At 40.3% G+C, this 20,406-nt stretch overlaps 1 protein-coding gene across 1 annotated transcript; it reads left to right on the forward strand.

Annotated features, from left to right (window-relative positions):
• Window positions 1-630: 630 nt before the first annotated feature.
• On the forward strand, window positions 631-14,575 carry LOC106902883. The gene is made up of 12 exons (XM_014966711.1): window positions 631-866; window positions 2,358-2,474; window positions 4,270-4,374; window positions 5,078-5,209; window positions 6,684-6,833; window positions 8,427-8,564; window positions 9,218-9,334; window positions 10,330-10,437; window positions 10,845-10,958; window positions 11,253-11,366; window positions 12,129-12,324; window positions 13,224-14,575. Exons 1-10 carry the CDS (start codon window positions 631-633, stop codon window positions 11,356-11,358), a joined length of 1,323 nt encoding a protein of 440 aa, XP_014822197.1. The 3' UTR covers window positions 11,359-11,366; window positions 12,129-12,324; window positions 13,224-14,575.
• The last annotated feature ends 5,831 nt before the right edge of the window (window positions 14,576-20,406 follow it).

A 20,406-nucleotide genomic window follows, 5' to 3' on the forward strand; every position in this document is an offset into this window, starting at 1 on the left:
AAAATACTTTCCACAGCCATTGGGGGGGTGGACATTGGATGCCATGACATCAGGTGACTGGAGAAGTGTCTTTCCAGGGAGGCATTGGCACATCGCAACGATGTGCCCTGCATAAAACATATTAATTTTTTTTTTTAATTGTGGCATTGCTTAGCTATGTTAACAAGCACCGGCAACAGAAGGAGGCGGTGGTGTGTTCCATGGATGTGGGACACGTTTCTCTGGAGCACACGCTGTGGTGCCCATCAGGCCCCTTTGCTGAGCTGATTTGGGTCACCCCATCTCGCAGACGATGAGCTTGGCCAAATCCTGATGAGAAAGGCTGATTCGTGAGGTAACGCGCCGGGGCCGCGGCCTGGCCGGACTGGCAGGCGGAGCAGGCCTGCGGCTCCGGGGCGAGTGCTAGGCCGTGAGGGTAGCCGCCCCCTGCCGCCTCACGGCAGCGTGGCCAGCAGGACGCGACGCCTTCCTCCGGCTTTTTAACAAAAGGAACATATTTTTGCCACCCTCCTCGCCATGCTGAACGAATGCTCTTGCCCCCCACAGCCCTCTCCCGGCAGCACCACCATAAAACCCCCCCCCCGCTGCTCTTTCCGCGCATACGCGGCGGCCGCCGCTGCACACGGCGGGATGGCGCGCACGCGCGCTGCACACGGTGCTGGGCGGGGATGCCGCGCATGCGCGCTGCGCACGGCACCGCCCCTCCCTCAGAGGAAGGGCCGCGCCTGCGTGGTGCCTCACGCCGCGCCGGGGGCGCAGCCATGTTCGGCGAGGGCGGCGGAGCCGCTCGCCTCAGACATGTTTGGGCGGCAGCGGGGCCTCCCGCCCCACGGCGGCGGTGGCGGGGAGCCGGGCGGGCTGCGCAGGTGAGAGATGTCGCGGAGGGCCGGGGTGGGTGTGGTGTGCGTGGGCGGGCGGGGGTGTGGCGCTGCCTCTCCTCGCTGAGGGAGTCTCCTTGCCGAGCGAGGCGGCTCCGCTGTCTTCTGGCAGCGGGGAGGGGAGTTGGGCTGGGGGGAAAGGGGTGGCTGCGGTGTATGGGCTGGGATGAAGCGCCCGGGGTTCGACTGGGGCCCTGGGGTCTGGCTGGGGCCCGCCTTGGGGCTGGCGCCGGAGCGGACGGGAAGTGCAAGACCCTGGAAGTAGCGAAATGCCGCAGTATTTACAGCTAGCATGTTTCCCTAGATTTTCAAATAGTGTTGTACCTAAGGCATGCTAGTTGTTGTGCTTTTTGGTTTTGTTTATTTATTCATTTATTTTCCTGTCTGTGTTTTTCAAGTCTTTAAATTGAATTGTTGTTGTTGGGGGTGGTTAGCGAAAGGTTTTATCCATGCACTGCCTTTGCAGAAAAAGAATCAGTCCTTTAGCCTAGATCCGTGATTCAGAGTTAGCTATTTGTGGTGCGTGTGTTGGTAACTGAGCCCTGAGGGAGTAGGGAACTCCCAAAGCCAGTCAGGGTGGAGGAGGAAGCAAAAGAAAACATAGGTTGTTAATCCAGGCTTAAAATAACATAAACCTTTCTTCCCTCTCGCTTGCTGACTTAAAAAACTCAGAGACCTCACACATACAGAACAGTATCTTTACTGTTTACTTGCATGTACATTACAACAGTATATTTATCGTGTGGAGTATGCAATATAGGGTGATTCTCCGAGGCAGGTTGTGGCTGATCTGCAGGTGTGCTCCTTAGCCCACAAGCCAGGTCTGGTGTTAGCAGATGCTGTGACAGTGTTTTGTTTAGTAACCTGTCTTCTAAGATGTCAAAGCCACCAGAGCTGAGGAGGAAGATGGAAAGGGCTCTTAATCCTTAAGCAATTTCTTGCTGTCCTTCCAGCATGTTGCAAGTGTCCCACTCTAGCTCCTTGTCCATCTCCTTAGACATGCCATTTTCCTGTGTTGAAGTGATGTTTCTGTGTTTGCCTATTCTATGAGTTCAGTGCCGGATAGAATGGTATATAAATGTCAGATAACACGTTGCTGACAGAGAATCTGTGAAAGTTGGCACGTCAGCAGTTCCATAAACACTGGTGACAGTCTTCAGTTGTTGCAGTTTTTTCCCCCTTTATATTTGCAGATAGAGAGAGCAAATCCTTTTCATTGTCTAAATACTCACGGTTTATTTTAAAATTCTGATGTCTTAATTGCATTAGTCAAAGGCCTTTTCTCAGCAATTGCATTGTCTAACACCTTTCTTGTTAGTGTTGCCTGAATGAGTAAGTTGACGGAAATCACATATTTATGCCAAATAGGCATTTTGTAACTATGAATGACAATATTCGGATTGTCCATATTTGTTTTGTATAGTGAATGTTCAGTGACTATGAGCGGCTTGATTTCTGATGAAAATTCTTATTTTCTAGTTCTGTGCAACATCCACACTGCTGGTATCAAGAACAGAACTGTACAAGCTGGAATGATTCAAGTTCTTTGGTGTTTGATGAATGTCAATGTAGCCATTTCAGCCAATGTTTGGAGAGGTACGGAATAAATGTGAAGTTTATTTAAATCTTCACTTTGCACTCCTTTCTTTAGGAATCCAACAAAACCTTGGGTGTGATTATATTAAATGTTTTCTAATAATGCAGTAGCAGAGTTAGCAAATGATACCTGCATTATGCAGAGTAGACCATGCACTTTGGCTAATACATGCCATAGTATCAGCAAGTATTCCATATGAAAGAGAGAAATGCTGTATACTGGTGCAGTACTTTAGGCCTTTATTGCTGAAATCTTCAATATTAGTATAAAACTCCTGTTGAAGCAATATGCTGTTACTTCTGCTTTGCTTACATATCTTCGTGTGTGTGGGCAAACCACGTTTGTCTCTTTACTTGACAGTGCACTCAGTCTATTCAGCTGTACTACAGTTATTAGTAATTTGTTTTTTGTAGTCCAGTACCCAGATGATTTGAGATGATATCAAATTTTATAGGTAGGTAGTTCCAGCAATATTTTGCTTTGCTTTTGGATATTTTAGACTAAAGACCTCAGGCGGAAGAAGTGGCTGAGGTTGGTATCTTAATGTCTGATAGGAAGTATGAAAAGTGATGAGTACTTGGGTATCTGCAGAAAACTGAGTAGGATGTAAGTTAGAAGAGATGAAATATTTTAGTGAAGGCACATGAAAACTTTTAAAGATAATATATACATTTCTGAGTATTACATTATATGAAGATAATTGTAATTTCTGACGGTGTGTTTAATATTGCTTCAGTTAATAAATGAATCTTTTGAAGAGCTTAGGAAAGACCTTGTATTCAGGAGTGTTTTCTATGTCTGCTATCATAAAAAATAGTAACAGTGAATCAGTCTGGATGTGCTAGCAGTATTTTGTATTTCTTTTGATGAGTAGATACATTCCTTCATAGTGTGGAATCTTTGTCATATGTTAAAATGGCATTGGCAGCATGGATAGTAGATTCATCTGTGGATGTAACACTGTTTAGGGAAAGTAAGACTATAAGCTTAATCTGCTTCTGTAATATGTTAAATATTTAGGCATTAACATAGAAAGAAGTGGACAGACTGAAAGGATAAGTTTTCAGAGCTTCAGAATATTATAGCATTCTACGGTTCTCACTATTGTGTTTTTTTTTAAGTTAGTGAGGAACCTGGTAAATGTTTCTTCACTTGGAGAACATCAGTGATGCAGCTGATTATTTAAGTAAGAGATTCCTGGCTCCCTTTTTGGCTTTATACAGTGGAGTTTACATTCTTGAAGTAAGAGCTTCCTGGCTTTACACAACAGAGTTTACATTGTTGAAATTATATGTTGGGCTATGGTGTCTGACAAAGTGTTAGTTCTCCTGACGTGATGGGCATTTTTCTGTTTCTTAAGCATCTCTTCTGTCCTTTACAAAGTCCTTAGCTGATGACAGAGAGCAGTGAATAGACTGATGATTTTGATCTCAAGTAATTTATTGCGCTGTTTGTTGGAATGGCAGTATTGAGAAGGTCCTTAAGTAGGAGAGAGAAGCATTTGCATTGGCTGAGCTGGGAGTATTTTGGGAGATGGTCAGATCTATGTTCTGACGTGAAATTCATTTCATGAGCATTTTCTTTCCCTACAAAGTGAAACTGATAATATTACATCGCTGCTGAAGGCGACTTGAGCTGAAATGTTTTAATTTGTTTGACTTTGAACTGAAATAGAGCAGGGCTGTGCCCATGGTGTTACAGTTGTGGAGCTGTTTTTGTCCACTGTTGATGTTTCTGTTCATTAAATACATTGTGAGCATCAAATGTTCATATCCAGTTCTCATTGTTTTCCAGCTCTACACCACCAGAATATTCTAGGCCTCTTTCTAGTTGCACCGACTGGGAAGACAGAATTGAAGAAGGCAAAACAATGAGGACATCAAATAAAAAAATGACAAAGTGGGTACTGAATAATTCTTAACTGTTGTTGCATTGGTTTTAGAAATAGCCATCTGATGACCTCCAGCTACTTTAGATGCATTAATGAAGATTTGAAACACAGCCAGGCTGTTTGATATCAAGCCTTAAGGAGAGAGTAGCACTGAGAAGTCTTGTCTCGAAAGCTACTTGTATGATCATTGCGTATTATCTTTTTTTTTCATCTAAAATTGCACATTCATTAAAGCTTTCTATAAGAGAAAATACTGGATAACGAAAGTAAAAAGGAAAACCAACCGTCAAGGATTATAGAGAGAAATGGCTATTAGATCATTCAAGCTAGCTTCCTTCGTACTATCCATCTTCATTTTATTGAGTTTAAGCTCTTTCATAGTTATATTAGGAGGTTGTTATACATATATGCAATAATCATGTATCATTTGATTTGCTTGTTATATGACTAGCTATATGTTTCTAGTAAGACAGCTCTAGCATCAGTGACCTTGGGTGTATGTTTACTTGTTACAAACCTGAGCAATTGCAAAACTACTGGTTTTGTTGTAGTGATTTGATTAGCACAACTTTCAATTCTGTAAACCACTAAAGTAAGAGTTGTACTCTCTATCAGAGTAAGAGTACACGCAGTTCTAAAGTATGTATTTATATAACTTGTTGTAAAGGTATTAAGGTTCTTTTCAACTTAATTCTAATTTTTATTTTTAAGCTCTGTATCAAGTACTGCTGCTAATCCAGCTGAAAGGGAAACAGATGAAGTGGTTCTGAGGAGAAGACAAAAACAGATCAATTTTGGAAAGAATACCCTTGCGTATGACAGATACATTAAAGAAGTTCCAAAGTAAGTTGCACTATGTTGCACATTTTCAAATAAACTCTTATTTGTTCCTGATGTGTCTCTAGATTAGCACACAGCTTTAGTTCTCTTAAAATTACATGAACAGTAAGTGAAGAAAACCTAAATCAATTGATTTTTATCAAAGAGAAGCCAGGTATTTTCTGCATATACAAAACTTTACTTAGGGAGAATTTAAAGCTAAATGTTCCCTTTCTGTACTGCTGTTGCTAGTAGCAAATATACTTTAGATAAAGTCTGTATTTATCGGCTCCATCTGACACTTCTGCTGATGGTGGTGCTAGGCCAGCGTGAAGTTAATTGATACCAGGAAATGAGAGCTTTTGACTGAATAAAGCCTTGTATTTAAGTATTGGTAAGGGAAACCAATCTTCATTGATTAATCAGCAACTAACAAATCAAAATCTGGATTTCTTGCTTTCTTTGTCATTCTGCTTTGAGCTTCAGTCTGTGAATTGTGGCACTTAAATCAAGATTTCTTAGCCAGCCCCCTCTGCTTACTGCAGAGCTGTCAAGATTCAGAAGCTAGTCTGTACTAAGACACAAATATTTGCTCCCTTCCTCTCCCTGGTGGGATGGGGAAAGGATAGGAAGCGCAAAAGTGGGCAAACTGATAGATTTGAGATAAGGGCAGTTTAGAAAGTGAAGGAAAGAGAGGTGGGGGGGACAAGCAAGTGATGCAAATATAATCCCTTGCTACCTCCCACCAGCAAACTGGTGCCCTGACAGTCTCTGAGCAGTGGCCACTTTGGAAGACACCTCCCTTTCTTTCTCTGCCCTGTTTTTTATTGTTAAGCATCATATTATACGGTATGGAATATCTCCTTCGGTAATTTGAGTCAGCTGTCTCAGTGGTTTCCCCTCTCAACTTCTTGTTCATCCTCAACTTACTGGCTGCAGGAGGGGATGGGACAGAGAAGGTAAAAGAAAAGGCCTTGAACATTGTTCGGCAACAGCCTAAAACTAGTGTGTTATCAGCACTGTTTTAGCCATACATCCAAAACACAGCACTACAGGGACTGCTGTGGAGGAAGTTAACTCTATGCCAGCCCGACTCAGTACAGTACTCAATACAAAGAAACTCAGAATAACTGAGGTAGAAGTAGCTGGAGGCTGGGATGCTATCCAAGGGATATGAGTAATGCTTCTTCTGTTTTATATTTGTTCATGGGCGGTAGGGATATGCTTTTGGGAACTCTCAGAGTGCTGGACTGGATGAACCTCTGGTCTTACTTAGCATGGTATTGTTAGTTGTTGCTTGTGTGATCTGTTTTTGACAATGTTTTAGACTATATGCGCTTCAGTTATGTGTTTAAAAGTATGAAAATTTTATTTATTATGCCATTGGTGCCTGTGTGATCTGGTAGACTTCTTTTTAAGAATGAAAATTTAAAGATGGATTTCTTTTTAAGAACAAAAATCATATTCTGAAATAATAAATGTTGCTGTGTATTTACAGGAATCAGCGAATACCAGGAGTTCATCCTAGAACTCCTAACAAATTCAAGAAGTACAGCCGTAGATCCTGGGACCAGCAGATCAGGCTCTGGAAGATAGCACTGCATGCCTGGGATCCTCCTACTGAAGAAACCTGGGATCTGCAGCCAGTGTGTGTATGGGTGAATTAAGTTAGCACATCTCTTGCTTTACAGGAGGACCATTCCTAATTGGGAGAAAGAGACGCGATTGGGCTCAGAAATTCTCCTTGAATGCCTTGTTTTCCTTTTGAATTCTGTCAGTCTTTCAAGATATTCCCATTATTTAGCTTAAATCCATTTCCAGTAAGGTGCTTTGGGGAGGAAGGCATTTGGTCTGTCTGTAGTACAATCGCTTGCACTGTGTGCTTACACTGATGAGCACAAGGTAAATTTTTTTCTCTAGAAAGGGATAGGCATAAGCAGAAGTTCTGAGATTACCGTGACCTTGATAACTTTTCTGTCTTTCCTTTTCTGACGTCATTGGAACCACCTTTCTCCTGCAATAACGATGTTAGAGGATTTGAGAAGCATAAGAAGATTAGAGAGAGATTTCTGTGATCTCTGCAGGAGAGTGGCAACTGTGTTCAGATGGAATTTTTTTAATATCTTCTCAGAACTTTGAATTTCCGTAACAAAGCTGGTTTCACTAACTGGCACCACCTAATACTTTACAAGGGCTGGACTAGTAAAGTATGTGAAGGAGTGGAAATCTATTAGCTCTGTACCTACAGTGGGTAAATAGTTTTAGCTGTGTTGTAATTGACCTACATTAGAAATTGCAGTTGCTTTGCACCATTTGGATGTCATATGAGATGAATATTAACTGCAGCTTAACAGTCTTCTGCTTGAAGTGGTAAGCTAGATGGGTAGTATTTTAAATCTTCTTTTTTTTTTTTTTTTTTTTTTCTTTTTTTTGTTGACTTGAATTGTATCGCAGCCTTGTGAAAGGCCTGGCTTCACAGGAATTAGCCTTAATGAACAGTTGGTGACCTGGTTTGATTTTTCTTCCTTTAAAGCACCTGGAAGACTCCAGTGAGGATTGGAGTGTCACAAGTCAGCAGAGGAAAGGAGTTGTTGTTTCCATTCCATGGATCCCTTGGGTGCTCCTTCCCAATTTGTGGACATTGACAGTCTGCCAGGCTGGACTGATGCCTATGAGGCAAAGCAGCTGGACTCTCACCAAAATCCTGTTGAAAAAGCTCAAGTTGGTGTTAGATCACCTTTTCCATACAGGGAAGACATCAATGCAAAAATAATCTTATGGTAAGTTCCATATGGCCATGGTGTGTTTGTCATCACTTCTCCATTTACTGTTGGGATCCAATTGCCTCATATAACAATTCCTGCTATAGAATAAAGCCTTCAGGCATCAAACATTACAGGTCTGCAAAGAGAATAATCTTTTTGTTCACTGTAAATCTGCAAGTCTGAGATTTGCTCCACCATAGGTTAGAAACTGTATGTTCATAGGCATTCCTTGATGCAACGGACTGGAGCTGTACTTCCTACTGTCATACCATATGCTTAATATCAAAACTTAATTGGACACTTTGATACAAATTTTTAGATTAAAAAAAAATATACTTGATATCTACTAGCTTTTTTTCTTCCTTTGCTGGCTTTGTTCTGCTTTCATCTCTCTGGTTTGGATCAGTATTTCTTTCATGTGGTTCTTGTGGCTTGCTTTTTTTTTTTTTTTTTTTTTTTTTCTTTTCTGTTTTTAGTAGTACAGAACCCTCGGGCAGTTCCCAAGAATGGTTCTGCAAAGATCAGGATGATTCTGGCTCCCTTGTATTTGACGAAAAGCAGAAGAGAAATGACTGCGAAGATGAATGCAGACTGACTGATGACGTACCAGAGAAGTATGAGATAAAACTTTTGTCGTTAACTTATTGAAATAATTCAGTACATATTGATACAGTCAGGTTTTTTAGGAATTGTTTAATGAGGGAATGCAGTTAACACTCCGACTAGGAGTTTGGCACTTTTGCTGTTGAATGTAATCCGTTACTGGTACAGAGCATAGAATGTGGAAGAATTACCAGCATTACAGAATCTCATGATTAACGACAGAAAAATGCAGTGTTTTTTCAGCTTCTCTGTTTATACAGGGGAGTACTGAGGTTTCTTTAACCACTGTTGGCAAGTGCTGAAAATAGGATACTTTTTTCAGAAGGATCCTTAATTAACAGTATTCTGTCTGCAGAACAGCAGGTAGACTAACAATGAAGCACCTCATGCACTTCCTTCTTTACTGAGATACCTTGATCTGGAGATATGTGTGTGGAGCTGAAAATTGTTCTGCTTCTAAGTTTCTTGTTCGATTGTGACTCAGTTTACTTTTCAAAATACAGTGGAGTTGTTACCAAAATTTGAGACATTTTCTCTATTTTCCTCTTGTGACTGAAGAATTATACCTCAAAAGTCTTCCATGTGCTGTTATTTGCAAAACTCTGTTAAACATTTAAACACAAATGAAAAATGTGCAAGTAAATTTTGTGTCTTCATTTTGCAGTCCCTCTTCTCCCGATTCTTCTCCAGTCTGGAAACGTAGAAAAAGGAACAATTCTGACTCCTCTGTGATTTCAAAAAGCAAAAACCATTATGCGAATATGTACCACACACTGGAAAGGTATGAAATGATTCTCCATATGAAGACTCATTGATATTACAACCCGACTTTCAGAATATGACTAGTATTTATCTTTCCATTTGTTAATAGCTTTAATTTTATATAAATATGTGCTCAGTTTAATGAGGAAATGAAATAATGCCAGAACAATTGTGTTAGAAAACACAACATAAGTTATTTTTTTGTTAGTAGAATTAGGCAACACTAACATGGTGTTCTTGGTTTATCATGGAACCTGGTTTCTGCTTTAGAGGTTGTAGTTCTGAAATCGTAAGGCTCCTGCTATGGTTGTTTCCCATACCTCTCACATGCCCTGCATTCTGCTTTTTGGTGTGCAGCCTGTGTGCAACTGATGAGTGTGAAGGTAAAGGAATGGAGCCCAATGTGCACTCCGAAGTCTGTCAGTGAATACTGAAACTCACTGCCTGTTTAAATGCATTTGCTATAGGTATTACAGAGAATATGTGTTCATGAAGGGGTGTGAAAGAAGCTTTGTGTATTTCGATTAAGCTTTTGATTATGAAAGATGGCGTGAAAGAAAATGCTTGTTGGAACAACAAGGAGTTGGTCAGCCAGCCTGGGACAGAATTAGGTTAATGTTAAAAAACGGATAACAGAAGGGTAGATTTTTTTAGGCTAACACTTTATTCTGAGTGTTTTAGGAATTGTACTACTCCTATAACAATTGGTTTTAATATTTCTTTTTTTCCCCTTTCATAGCTGCTGATTAAGAAATCTTCCTGTAAATGGGAAATAATAGGCTTTGTAGAGAAGGGCATGGCTTAACTCTATACAAAGTTTGTGAAAAGCAGAAGAGAACTGGAACAATGATTTAAGTTTTGGGGGGTTGAGTAGACTTTTCATACCAACGTTAGTAAAAATGTTCATACAAGCGTGTTTTTTTTCTCTCTGTCTAGCCCGCTTATCTTCAGAAGAATTAAGAGGAACTCTGATACAGAGGTCCCTGGTTTTAGACCTTTTCACTTTCTTTCTAGTCTTACGGAATCAAGACATCAAGAGGCGTTTTCAAAGTGCTCAGAGTGGGAAGCCTTTGGTGAAAATGATGAAGTAATGACAGTACAACATGGTATAGAAATAACAAGGTAAATACCATAATATTCTCTCTGTTTATTGCTTGTGCTGTGAAGGTGTCCTTGGCTTTTTTATAATCTTTTTCCTTCACTGTTTAATACTACCTTTTTTTTCTCCTTACACTTACTCCAACGTCTGGTATGTTTGGTTATTTTTGTTCTTAGAGTTCACTTGGCTGTTTCCAATCTGACTTTCTATCTGTTGCTTTCTGCTGCTTCTGCTGTTAATTAATGTTGGAAGGTGCTGAGCCCCTTAACACCCTCTGTCTTATGGAAAGCATTGGCATTTTACGGAATTGGTCCCCATGGTTCTTAATATTTTCTCACTTCCTCAGCCTAGGAGCTGAAAGCTTCCTCCCTGTCTTCTGGGAGATTGGGTTGTTTTGTAGCTGAAAACAATGATATTTGTTTCTATGCAGTGACCCAATGCCAGCCAGTTGTTCTTCTGGATGGAACAATCAGAAACAGAAAAACACCAGCTTCTTTCTGCCTGACAGCAAAACTTGGAGAGATACAGACTGCAGGCTGGAGAGGTATAAAATGCTTATCAACTGGGGGCTTTTTTGGCGTATTTAGAAGCATAATGTCCTTATTGCTGTATTTCAATCCAAACTTATATTATAAATGTGGATATATTTTTTTTCACTGTTATTCTTAGGGATGGGTTTGCCAATAATTATCTTGTGTGGTAAAATTCTGTCCTTATGTTCTCTTGTTGTAGTCTGTATTGGAGTAAACAGCAGGTTGTAGGTGTATTTAAGTATAAAAAAGTTCCATAATAAATCTATGTAGTCTTTGAGTGGTTTTTTTTTATTTATTATTTGTAGGCTTAAACTTTGTAGCAGTTTATTGGAAGGACATCAGTCAGAATACCCTGAAAGGGGATGGGCAAGTGCAAGTGCTGATGATAGAATAATGAGGAAGAAAATCTAAGTACCGAGGTGAGTCCATGCTGACTACTTGACCTATTCTGTTTCAGTAGCCCATATGCAGTATTGTTCTACAGAATGCAGCTGTTCAGTTTAGGCAGATCAGTTTCTCTTTTTGTTCCTTTATCCTATTAGTATTTTAGTCCATCCTCTTGTGTTTAATGAAGCACCTTAATTAAAAGTTCTAATACTTCAGACTTAGTAAATTGAAGTATTTAACTGTTCAGCCAGAAAACAAGGTATTTTTATCTTATTAGCCAAACAAGAAGTGCCAATTTTTTTTTAATTATTTCAGTAGCAGCATTTCTGCCTCTTAATATTTTTGTGATGAAGCCACAAGTTTGAATATGGAACAGAGATTTCTGCAGAGTAGAACTGTAGAGTTCTGTGGTGCATTAATAGGATGGGGTGGTATACTAAGTCGGCGGTTGTGTGATTTGATTTGTCTTTGATCTGTGTTTAATGCAGACTCTGAAATATTATGGACTAGGATCTAAATGTCTGTTTAATAGTGATCTTGGAATATTTTGCATAATAAAGCTTATTAAGAATATTGTATTCAGAATCTGGCACACAACTAGTTTTACACTCCTTAGGTTTTGAATTCTAGCAATAAGAAAAGGCAGATAGAGATTTTTTTAAAAAATGTGCTAATGGCATTTTTCTAGTGACTTTATAGTTTTGGTTTTTTTAATTTATATTCTTTGAGCATGAATAAGATTTAATATGGATTCACTCTTCTAAAGTGCTAATTCAATATTTGAAAATATCTAGTCTCTCTTTGTATATAGAAGTATCGAAGAAGAAAGGCTTTCTCCTGTGACACAGAAATGATTTGAAGAATAGGGATATAGTTTGAGATCAACAGATCAAGTCTTGGAAAACTGGTGCAGTCACATAAAATCTGCACTGAAAGAGGAAGAGATTTACAGTCAGCATATGTGCAATCAACATCAGGTGAAACGTGCAGGTAAGAGAAGTGTGTCTCTGTACATCATGGTTCAGAGAGCCTTTCCGGTCTACATAGTTGATATTTAGCCACTTTGCAGTTGTCTTTGTAGTAAATAAGGCTCTAATAAGGAGTGCATATACTCAGTGGGTTTGCAGTCACTCATTGCAATAGAAAAACTATCTTTGGGACATGTAAAATGTAGAAACTGAGTTAAATAGCTTCTCTGCGAAGCAACACATTGGTTTCCTGGGATGCAGAGATTAATATTTGCGAGAGACACTGCCTTGAACATGTTCTTTAAGCGTGATGAGCTCTAACTCTCAAATGGTAGGAATTTCGTCAGTGGAAGGTGAATGTTGCTTGAAAATCAGATAGTGGGTTACATGGTAAAATTCCACACCACCCACCTTTTTGCTAAAAGAAAATTTTGGTCTTAAACAGGGAAAATAAATGTGGCTGTTTGGAGGCCAGTTAAATGTCCACGAGTTTGAATCTGGTTGCTTTTTAAAAGAAAAAAAAAATAGTCAGTATTATACACTTATGATATGGCAGAAATGTGTTAATTAGAATTGAGAGGAAAATGTATTCTATGAATTAATGACATTTAGGTGAAAATGATGCAAGGGGTTGAGAAAGATAAGCTCAACTGCTTCATTTCCTCTGACAAATGCTTAGGATTATAGGGTATGTAGTACTTGCTGGTTTTCCAATAACTTACGTTCTCAAAGTGTTCATACTCTCTGTAACACTTTTAGTATGGACGATAATGGCTTTTTCTATTCTACTGTGCTCACCATACCAGAGCTCAGTTCCATTTACTTCTACTGTAATGCTACAGCTGAAAAGAGCAGATGTTTTGCTATTAATGACTAGATATATCGTATTTATAAAATGCTGTTTTCTACCTTTCTGTTTAGGTTTCTCCAGTTCTTTAAGGATAGATTGCTTTCTGCAAGCTCTGCCTCAAGTGTAAAACTTCAGATTTCCTTAAGCCTGCACGACAATGATGATGGATGTTCCTTAAAGCTTTTGTGAGAATGTTTCTGCTTTACCTGCGTTGACGGATGACACTTGCATCATATTGTTAAGGCTACTTCAGTTGATGGATCCTGCTGTTGCCATTTGGAGATCATGCTACTTCGGGTGCGCTAGTGTTATGCTGGTGAATTGATCCAAGTCGAACTGAAGAATGCCACCCCTTAAATCAAGGAGTTAAACCCTGTTTCCTCTAGTGGACCAGAATTGTACATCCAACCTGAAGAACTGCTTCAAAAGAATGTAGATAATTTCAGCCTTTCTCCAGTTCTTAAAGACAAACTGTTCTTAGCTTTTGGGTCATCCATCTGGCATATTTACCGTTCTCTGAGATAAGATATATTAAGCTAGCATTTACTGAAGCCTAGTGAGAGAAGAGAAAGGAAAGGTGGATGGTTTATCAAAATCGTATCACTCTCTTTAAGGGGATGAGTGACTGAAAAGCAACACAGCCTAAATACCTGGATTTTGCTTTTATGTGTGTTGCAGCCTGACCTGAAGAGCCTATCTACTGCTAAGAGTATAAGAGGATGAGTTCAGTGCCTGCTGTTCCTGCAGGAATTGGAGGTGAGCAGTAGTATTTCCAGGTTTGGAGCTGGTCTTGGGCATGGGGTGTTCAGGCTAAGGGTTGTGATAGACTCTTTTGTTTTACACTTCTAGCACTGTGCTCAGAAAGTCAAAGTGTGAGGACTGTGGCTACAGTGGAGTTTAGACCAGATTCATGTGCCAATTACAAGAATTTTTATAGTCCTTGTGGTATTTTATGGAGCAGGTAGTAGGATACGAATGTCTGTTAGAGCTGGGAACTGTCTCTTTGCAGGAGTTTGGTTTGGTTTTTTGCAAGGTCACTGCAGGATTGTGGGTGTGCTGGGGATGACACATAGCAGCCTGGGTGTGGGGCTGGTGGTGTACCAAGGGCCAAAAGCCCATTGTGCTGCTCATGTGGAAGTAAGCTGTTTCTCCAAAACTACTCCCAGTCCCTTCCAAAACGTTATTTCTGGGTGTGCTCAGGTGAGTGTCCCAGTGCAAGGGTGGCTCAGTCACACACCACAGAGCGTGGAGTGTGTGTACAAGGAACACACCTGTACAGCACTTTTTTAAGAAGTAATATTTAGAACTTTGTTGTTCCAGTTTGCATGCTTTCATGTGATTTATGATGATTGTAAATAAGGGAATGTTACATTTTGCACATGTTGTCTTTATGCAGAATAATTAAAGTCTTTAATCCCTGTTAGTCTCCTTTTGCTGTTATGTTTTCAGAGTTTCATTACAAAAGGATTACCTGGGTTCAGTAGGTTTTTTTGTTTGTTTTAGAGTATTTTTTTATTATTTTTTTTTTTTTAGCCCTTGCTAAAAGGGGGAAGGAGGACTCTTTGGAGATTACATGAAACTCTTGAAGGGATTTTGCAACTGTTCTGACAGGAGAAAGGTGTCGTCCTGGAGAGGATGGAGCTGTTAGGTGAGAGTAATAGGCTGTCATGAAATACTTAAACTCTGTTTCAGAGCCCTTAAGCTTTTGCCTGTGATGGATGGGGCCTGCAGCAGATCTATGGACACAAATCCAAAGGATTTGTAGTTCAGCATCCGTAAAAGATCTTGTATTTCTTGGTTGAAGATACCTAGACTTGAAATAGAATAACTAATCTGCCTGCGGCAGTTAAATTTTGGGCAGATTTATTCCCTAATCCAGGTTCTGTATGCTTGGAGAAGCTATGCTAGCACAAGGGAAGGTCTGCTAAAGTCATTTCATGCAGTGCTGCCACTGCATGTAGAACCATTGTAATGTCTCCTAATTAGTAACAGTACCCTAATCAGTCTAAACAGAGCGGTTAAAAGTGGAATGCAGTCCATCCATTCCCTTGTTTATCTAGCCAAGGCTATTTGACATAAAAGTTTACAGCTGAGGTAAGAAAAGCTAAAGGCTGGTACTCCACCCCCAATTTGTATTTGATAGGCTTCCATTAATTTTACCTATTTTGATTAAATCCAGTTTGCATAAATCTGTGCTCAATTCATAATTAAGCCAAAATAAACTCTGAGCTTCACCAGCCTGGTTTAATTTTCTTCCAAGAAGTGACTTATCTTCCATTGGCATGCTTCCATTGGGAGAATCTCCTCACAGATGATAAGTTATCAGTGCTTGTAGAAACAGTCCTTCACCGGCAGTTCTGAAGTGCCATTGCTTATGTCTGCCTTGTTTTGTTTTTAAAACTGTTCTTTGGAGGTCACAGTAATGAGGATGTTTCCTCCCCTTAAAAGCGCTTTTCTGAAGGATTTTCTTTGCTGACAAGGACAGAAAGTTGCAAGGCAGCTGTAATCCTTAAGATGTGTTACAGCAGATAGTTCTGCTTGATAAGCTGGATTTACCTTGTACGTAGTGTTAGGCTAAAAATACTGCATGGCTTTCAGGCTGGAGCTGTTGCTCTATCTGGATGGCTTGGATGTGTTCAGGAAAACATGCCGTTCAAGTCATCTTATCTCAGAGCAAGGCTGGAGGAAATGGAGTTTGTTTGTCCATGTTTTGAACCTGTGCTGTACTTCAAGCCTGTCCTTCGTTCAGGAACATGATTCTGTTTCTCACAGCAGCGTGTGGGAAAGGAGAGGTAACAGCAGACTTTCCTGCAGGAGCACAGATGTTTATGCTGATGCCACACAGAAGATATGTGACTTTGTACAATTACAGTAAGGCCAGGCAAAGGGAAAGGAACTGCCAAGGTAAATTCTTTACACCGTACTACTTTCAGATCTCCATGTTTCACTGAGCACAGGGCCAGCCCAACTGTTACTGCCCAAAGGAAGGCACTTTGGAGACACCCTACAACAGAGACCTCTGAGGAGAAAAGTACAGGACCTGTGTACAACCTTTAAGGAAAAAACAGTGAGTTGATGGAAAGTGAATGCAGTTCTCCTTACCTTTTCTTAAAATACTGCTGATTTCAGCCAGAAGCACTAGGTATGTAGTCATTCCACCCAAAAAGCATTATAAAACAGCTAAAACACCATTTCCAAATACATACGTAGCAGGATGGCATTGAGGTACATACATACTATGAAAACGCAGATGCAATGTGTAGAAGTGAAACGTTTTCGTTCAGTACATCCACAAATGGGAAAAGAAGCGTAAAACCATTGAAAAGTTAAGCAAAATTAATGCAAAAAAAATTATATAAAATCAGTAGTAAGCTAGCTGTGAGGATTTCAAGGTGTTTAATTTTTAAAAGCCATTGCAAGTTATTTTCTGAAGACTCTTGGTCTGTCCTGGTGTGGTTCCCAAGGCAAGCTGGCAGGGAGCAGTCGTCTTTCCACTTCTGAAACTGTAAGTTTTGCTGGGAACTTGGTGTGAGTGTCTGTGTGTATTCATCCATCTATTGCCTGGCACAGCATTGCCAAAAAAATCAATCAGCCAAGGGGTGGCATAGTATTTGTGCCTTTTTGGGGAAGAAATAATGGTGTAAATTTCTCCCACTTTTAACAAGACAATGTGCAGTGAGCTTTGTGAGCTCACCATGAAGAGGATCTTCAACACATCTGAGCAACCCTGAGCAGGTGCTTCCTCTTGACCTTCAAGACTGCATATGTGTGTATATATACACATAAAAAATACATCAGTGATCTCTGGTGGAAGAAAATTCAGCAGTTGTACTGTGCTGATGTGGGAGCTTTATCAGACCTCTACCGTCTTACCCTTGCTCTTATGCCCAGAGTTAAGAGCAGCTGTAGGTACTGTGCTGTGTGGTTTTTGCACAGCCTTGAAGAAAGCCCCTTTTTATATCTGCGAACTGAAAAAAGGGCAAGAAGAAGAAGAAGGGCTGCCTGTTTATTTACCAGACTTCCATGGGGGTGTTCGTGTAGACCATTCTGTTCAACTCTCCCCCCAAAAAATTAATCAGGAAACAGGAAGAAACAAATGTGGTCCTGGAACTACTCAGGATTTGAGTCTGGAGAGCTGGAATTAATGGGAGCATGTAGTGAAGAGGCAGAAAGACTAAGATAGGTATTGTATATTACCGGTGCTGTTCTTCTGACGACTCTCTTAATTCTGTAAAATAATACAGATCCAAAGCAACATACATCAGCTGCAATTATGCTGTTTGGACAATTCTCTCTTAGCACGTGGAGGTGTGTGCTGACACCCACTGTGCCTGCTGACTATGTACTTTCTCCTCAATTTGTGGACAAGAGCTCTAATTCTATGTAAACGATGAGCTGAAACACAAGTCAGAGTAGCAGACGTCTTTCACTTTCTGTTTCTGCAAATATTACATGATAAAGTCATATTTTGTGAAACCGTGCTTTATTTCTACAGTAGAGATGCAAATTCTCCCTCTCAACATACACCAACCTTGCTACGCATGAAGTCTCTTCATTAAAAAAAAAAAAAAAATCAAACCAAAACACCACCTGTCAGTATGTTCAAAAAGTCTCTCCGGAAAGCTTGCTGGGCTTTGGTAGTTGCTTTTGTGTTAACTGCTCTAAATAAATAAATAAATAAACCCAACCCAAACATAACAAACAAACACCAAACACAGAAACAACCTTTGTTTGCTACTTCTGCCACCCATCAGACTTGTTTTGCTGCTGATCTTAGAAGTGCTACTGAAGTGCAGCCTGTCATAGTAATGCATATTAGGTTAATTTCACCCAGGTTCGTTGGGAGATGTGTTTATGCTCTTTAATGTGTCAAACTCCGGCTCTGGGGCTGCTTTGCACCTGCTCAGCCAACAGCTGAATTTTCCCTTGCTGCTCTTTAGGTGTCTGGTCTTCGAATGAGCCAAAGAGCAGAGATTCTTGAGAACTGCAGTGGCTGTTGCAACCTTACTCAACAAATATGCAAGTCAAAGGAAAAAAAAATAACTCTAATTGCAGCTTTTTGAATAGTTGCATATCCCTAAATATCATCAGAAGTATTTTGGACCAAGGCCACCTCTGCACTAGAAAGCTTTACTGATGAAACCCACAGAATTTTTGTATTGTTTTTATTTTTTAATTTTTTTTTTTTTTACACCAGCTCCATGTGTTTACCTTGTGGGAGCTTGATTTGGTATGAACTTAGAACTGCTCTTCTGCCAAGTAACCAGAGCCAGTGTTTGCTGGCTTTCTGCTCCCTGCAATAGAAGGATTTCCAGTGAAAATGCAGACTGACGTGGAAACCAGGTGCGATCCAGAAGAAAGCTGCTTAAAACTAAGTTTCAAATCCTGTTTTCTGTATCCTGATACCACGACTATAATTCTGCTGGTTTTTTTTTTTAACTTTTCTTATCATAACTGTTGTACAGTGGTAATCTATTTGTTTTAAGAAGAGGTGATGAAGCTATGGATAGTGAAAAGGAGCTAATTGTATGCTGCAGGCAGTAACCATGTACCAGTGCTGGAGAGGCCAGCTGAAGGTCATTCACTTAATGACACACAGGTGAGACATGGTTAGAAGAAACTGCGTTACTAGAATTAATGCCAAATTGTGCCAGTTTCTACGGCAAGTAAGAGATACTGTGGTCGTAGGTGATAATAGCTTTCAAAAAGCCTGTAATTCTTGAGAGCTTAACCTTTTGATAGCAGAAAATTTATGACAAGGATGAATGAGTATTACTTAAGTATGCCAGGAGGAAATGGATTTAATGAAATCAGCTGGGGCTCTAGTTAAAGGAAAAAAGGATGCATATCTCGGCTCTGGGCTTTCTCCTCTTGTGTGTTGCTTCTGTGAACTGAAGCAAAGAGAGGCTTGCTCTTGTAATTTTTAAGGTTTCAGTTGAAGCATCATGACAGGGGGGGTTGTAGTATACTGAAAACAGAATATTCTGAATCAGAATATGCAGACTGCGTCTGAACAAGCATAAATATAATACATGATTAAACACTCTCAGGGGTAACAACATACCTTAGAAACTGAATTCTAGGACAGAAAAATAAACTCTCCTTTGTGAACAGTGTTACTTCCTGTGCTTTAGATCTCACTAATATCAATGAATTTTATTCAACTAAGGATATTGTATCTCTTTGCTGATTGTATTAACCTTGATCTGACAACAGTTGGTATGTTTGCTAGACTGAGAAATGTCCCATTCTCATTGCTACTGAATGAGGTGTTGAATACCAAACCTGCAGGCATCTGAAGGTGGTATTACATTCCAAAAATAATCTGATGCCTTTTTAAAGATGAATGCTTGCTTGCTTCTTGTAGATAAAATCTCCTTACCTAGAGGTAACTGTACCACCAGTGCCGTTATGACTATGGTAGCCGTGTCCCAAGAAGCAGGGCCAAGGCCAGGAGCCAGCACTGCCTGTTTTGTACGTGTCTTACTGTGAGATGTCCCACGAGGGACACACAGGTCGTACAGGTATTTTTATTTAAAGTTGTGCTTGTGTTCTGCTGTAGGAGTCCTCCTCTGTTTCTAAAATCCTGTTGTAAGACAGCAGCATGTGCCAGACCTCACTGATCAGTAGGATCTCACACCGCCCATTTGCAATTAAAAACACCTGCAGCCTCAGGCCATTAGTGATATGAAAGGGCAATGAAGCTGGTGAGGGGTCTGGAGAACAAGTTTTATGAGGAGCAGCTGAGGGAACAGGGGCTGTTTAACCTGGAGAGAAGGAGGCTGAGGGGAGACCTTATTGCTCTCTACAGCTACCTGAAAGGAGGGTGTAGAGAGGTCAGGGTCAGTCTCTTCTCTCAAGTCACAGGTGACAGGACAAGAGGAAATGGCCTCAAGTTGCACCAGGGGAGGTTTAGGTTGGATATTAGGAAAAATTTTTACACCGGAAGGGTCATTAAGCATTGGAATGGGCTGCCCGGGGAAGTGGTGGAGTCACCATCCCTGGAGGCGTTTAAAAGCCGGGTAGCTGTGGTGCTGGGGACACGGGTAGGTGGTGGGTCTCTCAGAGTTGGGTGACAGTTGAACCCCATGACCCGAAAGGTCCCTCCCAAGCCAGACGATCCGGTGACTCTATAATTATCCCTTTGTTCCGGCTATTTTTTTTTTTTTTTTTTTTTTTTTAAAAAAAAAAAAAAAAAAAAAAAAAAAAAAAAAAAAAAAAAAAAAAAAAAGTTCTAGGAAAAATATTAAACCC

This window comes from Calidris pugnax, unplaced genomic scaffold, assembly GCF_001431845.1.
Source record: "Calidris pugnax isolate Ruff unplaced genomic scaffold, ASM143184v1 scaffold14, whole genome shotgun sequence".
NCBI lineage: Eukaryota > Metazoa > Chordata > Aves > Charadriiformes > Scolopacidae > Calidris > Calidris pugnax.

What these genes read in the sequence shown, in the direction of transcription:
- LOC106902883 (XM_014966711.1), top strand. Translation starts at nt 631, where the DNA reads ATGGCGCGCACGCGCGCTGCACACGGTGCTGGGCGGGGATGCCGCGCA. An exon ending in TACATTAAAGAAGTTCCAAA is followed by an intron (nt 5,210 to 6,683) that starts GTAAGTTGCACT and finishes GTGTATTTACAG; the next exon opens with GAATCAGCGAATACCAGGAG. An exon ending in CATGGTATAGAAATAACAAG is followed by an intron (nt 10,438 to 10,844) that starts GTAAATACCATA and finishes GTTTCTATGCAG; the next exon opens with TGACCCAATGCCAGCCAGTT.